At 40.5% G+C, this 13,406-nt stretch overlaps 1 protein-coding gene across 10 annotated transcripts in view; it reads left to right on the top strand.

Moving 5' to 3' along the window:
• Positions 1-13,406, top strand: part of TRPM3 (transient receptor potential cation channel subfamily M member 3) — a 536,370-nt gene that overhangs the window by 362,848 nt on the left and 160,116 nt on the right. For all 10 annotated transcript variants that reach the window (XM_049710919.1, XM_012535433.3, XM_004276399.3 and 7 more), the window contains one exon: positions 823-946. In XM_049710919.1, the coding sequence (XP_049566876.1) occupies positions 823-946 (124 nt within the window). The remainder of the gene's footprint in view (positions 1-822; positions 947-13,406) is intronic.

The raw sequence follows: 13,406 nt of genomic DNA, 5'->3' as shown, positions 1-13,406 counted from the left end.
TTTGAATAGTATCTATTAATACAAAGTGAATTTTCTTTCCTGCTATTTGATGGCTGATAGATAGACCAGTTCTCAGCAGCCTCGTGGTAAAGGAGTTAAAATTAATTGTGATTCATCCACATGCAAGAGATAATTGAGCTTTAACTTGATATGATGCACGTTCCTTGTTTTAATTCACTCCTCTATAATACGAAAACTATCTTTAAATAAAGTAGTCAATATAATACCTCTTTATGGGTCAGACTCTTGTTGGCACACAACACAGCAAAAGTTCAACATAAATAGTGAGGACCTGAATTGTGGGCCAGTTCAGCTACTACCTTCACAGAATGATTTTAGAGGAAACATAAGTCCTATTTCTCCTCACTGATACTCAGAAATCCCTTACTGAGACAAAATTTTTCTTTCCACAGTTAGACATGAAGGTGAAATTTAAATCTCCTTCAAATAAGTAATATATTAATAGTAAATTTTTACCAAGATGCAAAGGATTAATTGAAGGTATTTTTTTGATAACAGCACTTGAGCAAGAGGGCATTAGACATATGCCATATGAAAGAAAAAAGGGAGAGCCAAAAAAGAACTAAATCCATCTTCTTCCTTTACTCATTTAGGTACTGAGATGTTGAAATGGATTTATTTTTAAACGCACTTAAAAAAAAATAATCACAATCAAAATAACTGCTATAGAAAAAAAATATGGGAAGAAATAACTCCTATCTAAAGTAAATCCTCATAATGCTTTCTCGTGTTCTATATTTGTCAGAAATATGTACTAAATAGGAGCTGAGTTAACCCGCTTTCAACATTGTTTCACTGCAGACTTATAAACGAATCTTTGAGAGACCAGCTATTGGTGACCATTCAGAAGACTTTCACATACACTCGAACCCAAGCTCAGCACCTGTTCATCATCCTCATGGAGTGCATGAAGAAGAAGGAATTGGTAGGTAACATTGTGTCCATGGGTGGCAGAGACCTCCCCACATTCCCTCTGTCTGTTTAACCATTTTCTTGAATCACACACCCACTGTTTCTCCTTTCCGGCCAAGCTCACAACCATCCTCAGCCTCCACTGGCCCCTGTAGCTTCCTCCCTTCAGTAGCTAAGAAACTTTTCTGCCTGGATCTAATGAAGTGTGGGCAGCAGGGTTCTAGCATCATTTGCTACTGAAGCTCACCTGAATGCTCCGATTGCCTCAACCCAATGAGGTGAAGAGAGAACATGGGTTTTCCTCTTGGAAAATGCTTCAGTTGATACTCTGTTAGGTTTGGAGTTTCACTTGACTTGTGAGTCATGAATCACTGATGTGCTTAGTATCAATGATCTTAGTGACACAGGGTTCAGGCTGATCTGTTCATCTGTACAGGTGGAAAATGGAGAAACGTAGCCAAGGAAGGGTGGGAATTTCTGTAATTTCCGAAGTGTCCTTCAATAACTACTGAAACATTTCTTACATCTGGGGAAAATGTCTTAGAAGTGTGTCAGCACAGAGACCTTCTGTTACGGTGCACAGAAATAACCTGAGCTAACACTGAAGGAGTAGGCAGGTGCCAGATCTTTCCATGTATTAGCTCACGTGATCTTGGTGACTGTCCCAATGTGAGAGGTACAGTTATTATCCTCACCTTACAGAAGCCCAAAGTCACCTGATGAGTAAATCAGGAACTAGACCAAAAACCATTGGTGGGCTTCCCGGTGGCGCAGTGGTTGGGAGTCCGCCTGCCGATGCAGGGGACACGGGTTCGTGCCCCAGTCCGGGAGGATCCCTCATGCCGCGGAGCGGCTGGGCCCGTGAGCCATGGCCGCTGAGCCTGCATGTCCGGAGCCTGTGCTCCGCAACGGGAGAGGCCACAACAGTGAGAGGTCCACGTACTGCAAAAAAAAAAAAAAAAAAATCATTGGTATTTCATCTCTGTGGGAAGTATTTTTATTCAGAAATTGTCTCATTGAAGCAAATGCAGTGAATCACCCAGTCTGGGTCGATTTGAGGTAGGCCTCAGTGAGCGGAGACTATTCTCAAAGGCCATGTGAGCCCACCTGCTGATGGGAGGCGAAGGAGCAGTTCAGACCTGAGCAGTAGCCTCACTCAGGCTTTGACGATCTCAAAGTCTGCGTAGGCATCCTGGAGTGATCATCTCCGGAGACGTAGGGGGGCACAGCTCTTCCAGAGGGGCACCAGGGCCAGACCCTAAAAGGCTCAACCACAGGCAGGTAGGTGGTGAGGAGAAGAACTAGAGAGAGCTGCCTGCAGGCAGCTCCCCACTAGACTATAGCTCCCTGGGCCTGGGCTGGAACTGTCTTGCTCATGATGGTGTCCCTGTGTATGTGACGGTGGCTGGCACGCACAGGTGCTCACTGAGGCTGCCAGGATGGAGGGAAAGAGGCAGTTTCTGAGTTTAAGGAACTAAATATTTAGAAAAAGAAAGATTTGATTCAAATAAACAAGATCCAACTCCAGAAAGCATCACACAGCCTTTGTGAAAAGCCTTTCAGCAGCTTCTAGGTTTGGGAGGAGAGGAGTGAGGTAAGGAGAATGGGGCAACACCTCTAATCCTTGAGTATCCAATCTAAGTAGTCTGGCCGCCCTGCAGAGAGAAGCCCACGTGCAGACTGGGTTCACAGTCATGACCGCTGGTGTCCCAGCAGAGCCTCTGCCAATCCTGAAAGTGCCACTGGCGTCCTCCCATCTCGGAGGCAGTTAGCTCACAGCACTTCAGCCCATGTGCTTCCTGCACTCCCAAGGAGGGCATGGAACTGAGCTTCTGCATGCTTGCAGCAGGGATTTTCTCCTAACTGAGGATTAAGGATTTTCCAATGGTAAGGCCAATGACTGTGAAAGCTTACCAGAGCTATGCATTTCAGCAGTCCTGCAAGTTTCCTAGAAAGGCAGTCAGGCTCAAAATTCTAGGAACCAGTTAGAAGTCATAAAATCAAATGAGGCTGAATGTACTTTTCTGGGTACTTTACAGGGCTGTTCCCTGGGATTCTTTCTGTCTGATGATTATCTTGTTGCTTAATCATGGCCCCTGCTGTAATTTCAGCTGCATTTTCATGCGAGATATTTATTCTAAGAAACGTGAGGTATCCCTAGCTCTAGGCTAAGGACATGTGATCTAAACAAGCAGTAAATTGTCCTGATTCCCATCCACATCTGGACAGAAATTAGGATTTTTAAAATCATAAATGTAATTTAAATAATTTCCATTTTTGAAGGACTATGTGTGTGGACAGTACTAGATGCTTTAGAAAGGAGGTGGAAGGAGGTAGGCATTATTTTTCTCAGGGAGGGAAAGAAAGAAACAGGGGAGGGAACTGAGGCTGGGGAGGTGAGGAGATGTGCGCACAGCCAGGAAGAGCCACACTAGGTCTGTCCTGCTGCAGAGCCCAGGTACCTTGTCCAGGCCGCCTGGCTTAGCACACACAGCAGCATTGCACAGGGAGCTCCTCTTCACTTTAACATGTTTCAAGTTGCTTTTTTTTTCTTTTCTTTTCTCAGTTAGGTAGTCTAGAGTTTTTATTCCCCCACTGGAGATTTAATCCATCAAGTATTAGGTACAGAGTTTCTTTGCAACTTTTTTTTAAATTGAAGTACAGTTGATTTCCAATGTTTCAGGTGTACAGCAAAATGATTCAGTTTTATATATATATATATATATATATATATATATATATATATAAAGAATTTTCAGATTCTTTTCCATTATACGTTATTACAAGATATTGAATATAGTTCCTTGTGCTATACAGTAGGTCTTTGTTGGTTTATCTATTTTATATATAGTCCTGTATATCTGTTAGTCCCAAATCGCTAATTTATCCCTCCTCCCCTTTCCTCTTTGGTAACCATAAGTTTGTTTTCTATGTCTGTGAGTCTATTTTGTTTTTAAATAAGTTCCTTTGTATCATTTTTTTAAATTCCATGTATAAGTGATAGCATACGACATTGGTCTTTCTCTGTCTGACCTACTTCACTTAGTATGTTATTCTATAGGTCTGTCCATGTTGCTGCAAATGGCATTATTTCTTTCTTTTTTTATGGCTGAGCAATATTGCATTGTATGTATGTATATATATATATACCATATCTTCTTTGGTATACTTAGGTTGCTTCCATGTCTTGGCTATTATAAATAATGCTGCTATGAACATTGGGGTGCATGTTTCTTTTTGAATTAGTGTTTTTGTCTTTTCCGGGTATATATGCCCAGGAGTGGGATTGCTGGATCCTATGGTAGTTCTATTTTTAGTTTTTTAAGGAACCTCCATACTGTTCTCCATAGTGGCTGCACCAGTTTACATTTCCACCAATAGTGAAGGAAGGTTCCTCTTCAAGTTTCTTTTGATTTCCTTTACAAATGAAGTGGGATGTCATATCCTGAGGTCAACCTAACCATTCATTGCCAAGTTCAACTTAGGGATTTGGTTCTAGAGCTGATCGTACATCTTTCTCATCCCAGCATCCTATTAACTATGTCATAAAGATCTGCACTATAGATGCTTGTGAAACCCAGGCCTCTGGGCTGTGTGACCTTATGGAAAATACGCATTGATGGGCCCTTTGTGTGAGTGCTTTCTACTAACTTCATATTGTTCTTGAAGAAATTCACTTCTCCTCTGCTTACTTCCCAACTTGGGTCAAAACACCTGAAATCCTGTCACCTTCTGAGAAGATAAATCCCCCTAGAAACCAAGCCATGAACTAAATTCCATCATTGTTATTGAGGAAAAAATTTAAAGTAAAGCAATAAAAACTGTCCCCAGCCAGTATAGTAATTTGGGGGCAAATGTAAGGGATCAGTGGCCCTCCACCTCCTTCCTCTCAAGAGGGATCTGGTCATAAAGAACATCAGGACAGGAAAAGTGGTATAGCGTACTCTGAGGCTGATTGCGTGTGTAGAAACCACAGAGCCTTTTAGTTCCAGAGAACAGTGCCACCTCCTGCCTCTTGGAGCTCCTGCAGAAGCCTCCCCCCATCACCACTTCCAACCCACCAGTCCCAGGCTGGGCAGTACCTTTGCTCCTGACACTCCGTAGTGATGGGGTACTGGTCAGACTCAGCAGTGTAAGCCCCATGGTACCTGTGGCCCTAAACAAGTCATGGTGGAGGATGGCACCCGCCTGGCTCCTAGTTCACTACTTCCACTTCCACACTGATGGCTCCTCTAATTTGCTACCCTTCTCTCCCAGCCGTTGGACCTGCTAGGGGCCAGTGCTGTTCTTCTGGCCACCACTTCCCAGTCACACCTGAGGATCATGTCTCCACTCAAGACTGATGCCGCTCTAAAATCCAAGACTTTAAATTCCATTCCCACCTCCAAATACAGTCACCCTCCCCTCCCCCCACCACCATCACTTTATTCATATCAAACTTGAATGCCAAGCTTTTCCATAATTTGCTAGTCTGAGATCAAATTCTTGAGATCATCCATGTGGAAGCATATTTTAGAGTGTGGTTTTCTTTGTCCTGCTCCTAGTTGAGAGTCCAAGCCATCACTCCCAAAGCTGAGTCATTGGTTCTAATTCAGTTAGGTCTTCAGTCATACTGGGCAATCTCTTTCTTCATCTCTAGTCAATTCAGGATGTACAAGAATGAAGATAAACTGATTTTTTAAAGACATCAGATGTCAAGAATCTACCAAGGATGTCTACAGGTATAGAGAAGAGGTAGTTTGGGGAGAGTTGGAGGGGACCTGCTACCTACCTTTCTTTGGAAAATGATGGACACGTGCAACCTGAGAAGCTAAATTTAAGGAATAGGTCACTATTATGTCCTAGCAGCTGAAGCTATAGCATCTCAATATCGTCACATTCTCACTTGGGTAGGGCACCTTAAGGCAAGGAAAAGCCAAGGACATAGAAATGTGCTAATGGAATAAACTGAAGCAAAGATATTAGGTCATCAGGTTTGTGTCCTTTTCAGTAACTTCTCTGTAGCATTTGATGCTGTTAACCCCCCTTCCCTCTTCCAAGTTACATTCCTGAGGAGTCAGTGATGTTAGACTCTGTAGATTCTGTTTCCTTGCCATTTCTCTTACAGTTCATATATCTTTCTATTGCTAATTCCCCTTCTTCCTCCCCACACTATAAAAAGATGTTTATCAAAGATCAGTTCTTGGGGCTTCCCTGGTGGCACAGTAGTTGAGAGTCCGCCTGCCAATGCAGGGGACACGGGTTCGTGCCCCGGTCTGGGAAGATCCCATGTACCGCAGAGCGGCTGGGCCCGTGAGCCATGGCCGCTGAGCCTGCGCGTCCGGAGCCTGTGCTCCGCAACGGGAGAGGCCACAGCAGTGAGAGGCCCGCGTACCGCAAAAAACAAAGATCAGTTCTTGGCTCTTTCCCTTTTCATTCCTTATTCTGACCTCAGTTATCATTTTGAGACAATTCCCAAATTACACATATTAAGCCTTGTCTTCCTCCAGGCTCCTTCATTTCCAAAGTCCATGCTCTCAGACATTCCCTTTCTTCCTTTCCTATCACTCTTCCCTATTAACATGGTTTCTCCTAATCCAGTATCCCACCAACAATCCATTTTATACACTGCAGAGGTTGGCAAACTTTTCTGGAAAGAGGCAGATGGTAAGTATGTTAGGTTTTGTGTACTATATGCAGTTCTGTCATATAATTTTTCTGTTTGTTTGCTTATTTGTTTTTAAACAAACCTTTAAAAGATAAAAACCATTCTCAGCTTACTGGCCACAGAAAAACAGGCCGTGGACCAAATTTGACCCACAAGCTGTGGTTTGCTGACCCCTGCTATATAGTAATGCCAGGTACTCTTGCTGGAGCAGAGAACCAATCACATCAATCATCTGAATATGAAGTATAACGTTTTGCTTATAGTTCCAGCCTTACATTCCATCACTTTTTTATGGACCCCTTACACTAACCAAACTAATCTTGCAGTCATTTTTTAAATTCCTACTTCCCTGAATTTGTTCAAGTTTAGAACCCTCTCTTTAGATGTAACCAGTTGCCTAACACATGCAAATACATGCATGTACATGCACACGTGCACACACACACCTAGAAGACACCTCACTCCTTTATTTGCAACTCTCTTGTGGTACTTATCATTTATACCTTAAGTTATTTATGTGTATCTCTAACTTCCCATGTAAACTCTTAAGAGCAGAATCTCTGTCCAATTCGTTATTCTCACTCATCCCTAGCTGTACTTAGTAGCATAGCATATATGTAGCAGATGCTCAATAAATCTTTGTTTAATGGATGAGTGAGTGAATGAATGAATTCAGATGAATATACATTAAGGCAGAAAGATACAGATTCAGTATCCATAAATCGCCCTAAAAATTTCATTAACACAGCAGCATGTCTCCTTAGGGCATCATAGATATGGTTTATGGACATAGATTTGATTCAGGGCCATCTGCTTAAGTTGCTGGACCTACGGGAGGTATCCCAATGCAGTGGTTATAAGGAGCATATAGAAGCAGTGGTTATAAGGAGCATGTAGAAGCAGACAAACCTGGATTCCAGTTCTGGCTTCAGCGCTCAAGAGACTTAACTTCCATTGAGCCCCAGGGCCCTCAGCTTTAAAAGAGAGTGATAATAATACCTGTGTGTTCCAGGATCTGCCACATTTAGAGCTTCTTCCTTACTGGTACAGATTATGCTTTGATTCTTTTTTTTTCTAACCACAATGAGACAAATATCACAATACCAAAAGATTAGAACTGGCACGAGGATTTCACATGCCCTATGTCTATGCCCTACCAAGTCCAAGGCCAAGCAGTACCCAGACATCACTCACGTGGCTTCTTGTCCTCTGCTTGATGGTCCCAGGCTCCAGAGCTGATGAATATCCGCTAGACACTGGGGAAGGCAACAGAGGGGTGTTTTCTGTGCCTTACAGGTGAGTCTTTGGAGGCCCAACTCCGCTACCTTCCAATGCAGGGAGATGTATTACTTTTATGAGGGCATATGTAAAGCATATGCTGATGTCCCATCACAACTCTCTAACCACATTTGGGAAACTGAGAGACAGCTCTCTACTTGTCATTTCATAGATTCATAAAAACCAAGCAAGCATGACTTATAAACAAACAGGTTTCCTCTCCTTTCGCAGATGGGTATCCTATATCTGAGGAAGAACCACAAAGTGCAAGATGTTCCTTGCTTAGAAAAATAGATGTTTGTAAGACTCTTAATACCATAGACAGGAGCAGTTAGCGTACCTTGACGCATTGATACCTTAGCATCGTGTAGGAGATATTCCTGAAGATCCCAGTTACCCCTCCACCACCCTGGGATGCTGGGAGAGTTGAGTGTTTCAGCCTATGCAAAGAATGTTGGCACAGTTTGTGGCTCCTAGGAAATACTCAGTAACCTCAGCTATCATTACAGTTATGTGACAAGTCACTACAGATGCTAATCAGAGTACAAGCACAGATACCTGCTCTTACCCTTGTTTTCTCCCTAGTCCTATCGATAGTTATAATTGTCACTGGGGCACAGTTTGACTTGAGTCACTTGTCATCCATCTTCACGTTCCGTCTTCCTTCCTTGCTCATCACCACGGATAGAGAGGACAGAAAAGAGGAAACATATTTATATGTAAACTCCCGTGTGATAGGAGAGGAGTGAGCCTGCGCCTTCCCTGTTTAACACCAATGGCCAAACAAGTGCAGTAGGTCTTGTGTGGTCATGAAGGAAATAAAACCTCTTAGAGCTGAAAAAAGGCTTTTTAGGCCAAACGGCTGAAAGTCAAAGTCATGTATCAAGTTTAGAAAACAGTTCTCTCTAACACAGTGTATGGGGAGAAATAGAAATGCTCTTTGAGATCAATGCTGAATTGTACCTAGCTCCTTTTAAGTTCATTTGACTATCATCGTAACAATTTAAATCCAAACGTCTTAAATGAGATGGAAAGAGGATAGAGGAGCAATATTGTTCCATTAAAAATGTTTTCATATTAGTTCTCAAAACACACTGAGTTACTGATTAATTTTTGGAAGTTCTGAAACTCTTTTAGGTGATAGAATATCACTATTCTAGGAATAAGGATGATGAAGGCTTTGGAGTCAGTTTGCCTGGCTTCAAATCCCAGATCTGTCATTTAATACATGGCATTAGCAAGTTATTTAATCTCTTTAGTTTTCTCCTCCAGAAAGTTGAGATAATAATAATATTTATGTTATGGGGTTAATTATAAGGATTAAATGAGTTAACATATGTAAAGCATTCAATAAATACTTTTATTGTAACAATGATGATGTCTATATAGCACTTTATTTTTAATGAAGACAATTTTCTTGTCATCTTATTTGATACTACAATCAACCTTGCTAAGGTCAGTATTAGAATCTCCATTTTACAGCGAGAAACCAAGACTCAAAGACTTAAGTGACAGGCCCAACGTCATGTAGCTTAGTCAGTGGCAACCCCAAGACTTGAACCAAGAACATCTTTCTGCAAGTCCTCTGCTCTTTCCACCATATTTCAGCTGATTCCATATTCAAAATATCAGGTATGACCAAGTTAAAATGACTTTAAAGTAGGAGCCAATTTTCTCTTTCATTCCTAGAATAATCTGAACAAATATTTAGTAGATTTTTAGAGTCCTGGAAGGAAAATAAGAGAATACATTGTTGGTTGATATTCCTGGAATGCCCTCTGCCCCTGTAGCCATTATATTCCTACAAGGAAAATGTAAGTACAGTGTCCAAATCACTTGAAATTTCTGCATCAAGGGCAAAGTGAAATTATTCTTTTCCAGCATAATATCTTAATGAGACTAACTAGAAGTCCCAATTAGAGATCAACTCTCCTATGTCTTCTCACAAAATATTCATTGAAATAAAAAAGAAATTTGAAGGAAATGTCATTTACACAATTCCTTGCCAAGACAGCTGATCATAATAACACCTTTCATTTAATGATGTATAATAACACTTTATAATAGACAAAGGTCTGTTGCACTCCTTGTGTCATTTGAGCTGCACAGCAATGGGACAAGAATCATGTCTATTTTTCAGCTAACCAGAAAAATTAAAAAAATTGGGAAAGACCAGAGAAGTATACAGAAAATCGCCATCTGATTTTTAACCCCACTATCCAGGTCTCACATTCTCTCATAACCAATAAAAATGCATAGAACTTTAATGCTCCTGACTTTTTTCAACCATATTCATTAAATATTAGTAGATTAAGGCAAAGGGAAAATATAACAAGCATTAAAATATAAATAATTAAATATAAATAATGCACAAAAATAAACATATTATTGTATTATATTATTCCTTTAGGAGCTGACTTACTAAATGGTTTACATGACAATTGGTTTGAGTTCCAACTCTAGGAAGACTCCATCTCACCTCCAGTCTGCATTTTCCCTCTGCCTCCCTGGTCTAAGGTCTCACCATGTTCACCTAGACCATTGGTGTCTACTTGGTCTCACCACCGCCAGGCTCTCCATTCCAACTGACACTCAACTGCTGAAGGATTCCTTTTACAGAGCATCTCTCATAACATAACCTCACACCCACTCAGAAGTCCCCATTGCACTCTCTAGTGTTTCCCAAAGTGAAGAATACCTACTGCTGATTGCATGAGATCATTTTAGGTAGAATGTAAATTCATATTTTTATTTTAGGAGATATAGTTTTTTGCGTATGTATTTGAAATGATTACAATAAAATGCAAAATATAAGTATATATTAAGCCTTTAAAAATATAAGTTTTAAAGGGGAATCAGTTTGAAAAAAAGATCTAATTGTCATGTTGGGATATAGATATGGCCAAAAGATGAAGATTGTACAAGGATGACTGTAGGCTGGAACATACTGGCTTTCAGAATTAAGGTGCAGTTTCTTAACCTAGAATTCAGGATCCTCCGTGATCCAGATCTAGTCCTCCTTTCCAGGCACAGCTACCAGTACTACTACTCTTGTCCCTTATACTCTAGCCTCTCCATACCTAATTTTCTTTGAGGAAAAAGACTGTGCCTTATACATCTTTCTGTATTTTGTGCAAGCTCTTGAATCCTCTCTCAAATGTTAAATGCAGTAGGCTCTACAAGCACCAGGATGGATTCTTCACCCCTACCCTACAGCCTATTCCCAAATAGGAATTTTTCTGTTGTAAATAGGAATACATGGGCTAGTGTTTTCCCTGAGTTCAATAGGCTAACAATTCTTAGCCTAGTGTTTAAGAACAACTAGAAGTCTCTAGGGAGTTCTGCGAATCCCCTGAAAATATACATAAGATTCTGTGTGTGTGTGTATGCCTTTCATGGAAAGAATGCATTCAATTCTCAGATTCCCCAAGGTACAAATAACCCCAAAGAGTTAAGAACCACTGCATTAGAGACCTCTCCATGGTAGCAACCAAATTAGAATCATGGGAGCCATAAACATTGTCTCACATTCCTTTTAGTTCCTCAGAGATAATCCCATTTGGATAAATATTTAAACTCTGAGAAATTTTTAAATGTGTGAACCTCCACATTTCTCAATAAGAGTTTGTACACGTAATTTCTTCCATGCAAAACAGTCAATCATGCATCTCAGGAAGTCATCAGCTTATAAATGGGCTGTGATCCAAGGATCTATTTACAACCCAGAATCCATTTTCTCATAAAGCAATGTAAATAATTTAGCAAAATTCTGGTTTGCTATAAAGAGTCTGAGAACAAGAAACCAAGAAATGTAGTAGGAAAGAAGGAAAAGATTGTCATTCCCTTCTTTGGGACATCCCCATCTTGTTCCTCCATTGTGACCCATCTCCCACCTCCTACAATTCCAAGTCCTCCCTGCAGAGCATCTTGTCTGGGAACCTGGAATCCCAGCAGCAGGAGTGATAGTTCTTTGACCTTCGTAACATACTTGAGCTTCCAATAGAGGAAACTTATTGAACCAAAGGAATTATTGATTAGGGGACTTTAAGGTACTATAACAAATGAAGGGGGAAATACAGGTGGGAAGGGCAATGAAGAGGTAGGATGTTGAGTCTTTTTTGGAAATCTTCTGATGTCAACTGTCATATTCAAACCATTTCCAAACTCTGCTTCCTACAGCATCTTCATGATGGGTAAAGGCAAGAATAAAAAACATGCTGAATATGACAGACACCAGCCCACCCTTTCTCTGTTTTAAATTCATCTTAGTTCTGTAACCCTTCTCCAGTAACAGTTCATTCAACTAAAGATCATAGGACTAAAGTTTGAAAATCACTTCTCCAAAATAGGTGTTTCCCAGCTTATTCCCTTTCTCCACTTCTTTTTTTTTCATAGCTCTTTTTTAAAAATTTTATTGAAATATAGTTGATTTACAATGTGTTAATTTCTGCTGTACAGCAAAGTGACTCAGTTTATATACTTTTTCATATTCTTTTTCATTATGGTTTATCACAGGATATAGCATATAGTTCCCTGTGCTATACAGTAGGTCCTCGTTGTTTATCCATCTTATGTATACTAATTTGCATCTGCTAACCCCAAACTCCCAATCTTTCCCTTCCCCACCCCACCTCCCCCTTGGCAACCACAAGTCTGTTCTCTATGTCTGTGAGTCTGTATCTGTTTCGTAGATATGTTCATTTGTGTCGTATTTTAGATTCCACATATGTGATATCATATGGTATGTGTCTTTTTCTGACTTAACTTCACTCAGTATGACAATCTCTAAGTCCATCCATGTTGCTTCAAATGGCATTATTTCATTCTTTTTTATGGCTGAATAATATTCTATTTTGTGTGTATATATATATATATATATATATATATATATATATATATATATACACCACATCTTCTTTATCCATTAATCTGTTGATGGACACTTAGGTTGCTTCCATGTCTTGGCTATTGTAAATAGTGCTGCTATGAACATAGGGGTGCTTATGTCTTTTCAAACTATAGTTTTGTCCAGCTGTATGCCCAGGAGTGGGATTGCTGGATCAAATGGCAACTCTATTTTTAGTTTTTTGAAGACCCTCCATAATGTTTTCCATAGTGGCTGCACCAATTTACACTCCCACCAACAGTGTAAGACACTTCCTCTACTTCTGATTCCACAATTTTACTCAAACATGTAAGTTTTGGTTTTGACCCACAGTGTTTGCAGGAGGAAGAGGGGAGTGGAGAGTTGCCGGGGGCGAGGGGGCGGATAAATGGGAAGGAGCTAGAGAGGCTATTTATGTGTGTGGATTATTTGTAAACCAGGTTTCTGAAACCAGATACTTTCTGCTTTCTCTTCCATGCTAATCAATGTGTATAAAATACCTTCTATCATTTGATCTCATTCAGCCACACTTCCTTCTATATTAGTATTTATGCTTCTTATTAGATGTGAGGCTCAGTAAATGAATACATTCATCAAATTCCAAGGTTTCAGGCAGGGCCATTAGCCTGGTGTTGATCACATGTTGCCCAATATATCATTCTC

Source organism: Orcinus orca, chromosome 6, assembly GCF_937001465.1.
Source record: "Orcinus orca chromosome 6, mOrcOrc1.1, whole genome shotgun sequence".
NCBI classification, from domain to species: Eukaryota; Metazoa; Chordata; class Mammalia; order Artiodactyla; family Delphinidae; genus Orcinus; species Orcinus orca.
The sequence above is the reverse complement of the archived record's forward strand: the minus strand, read 5'-3'. Positions and strand labels throughout refer to the sequence as shown.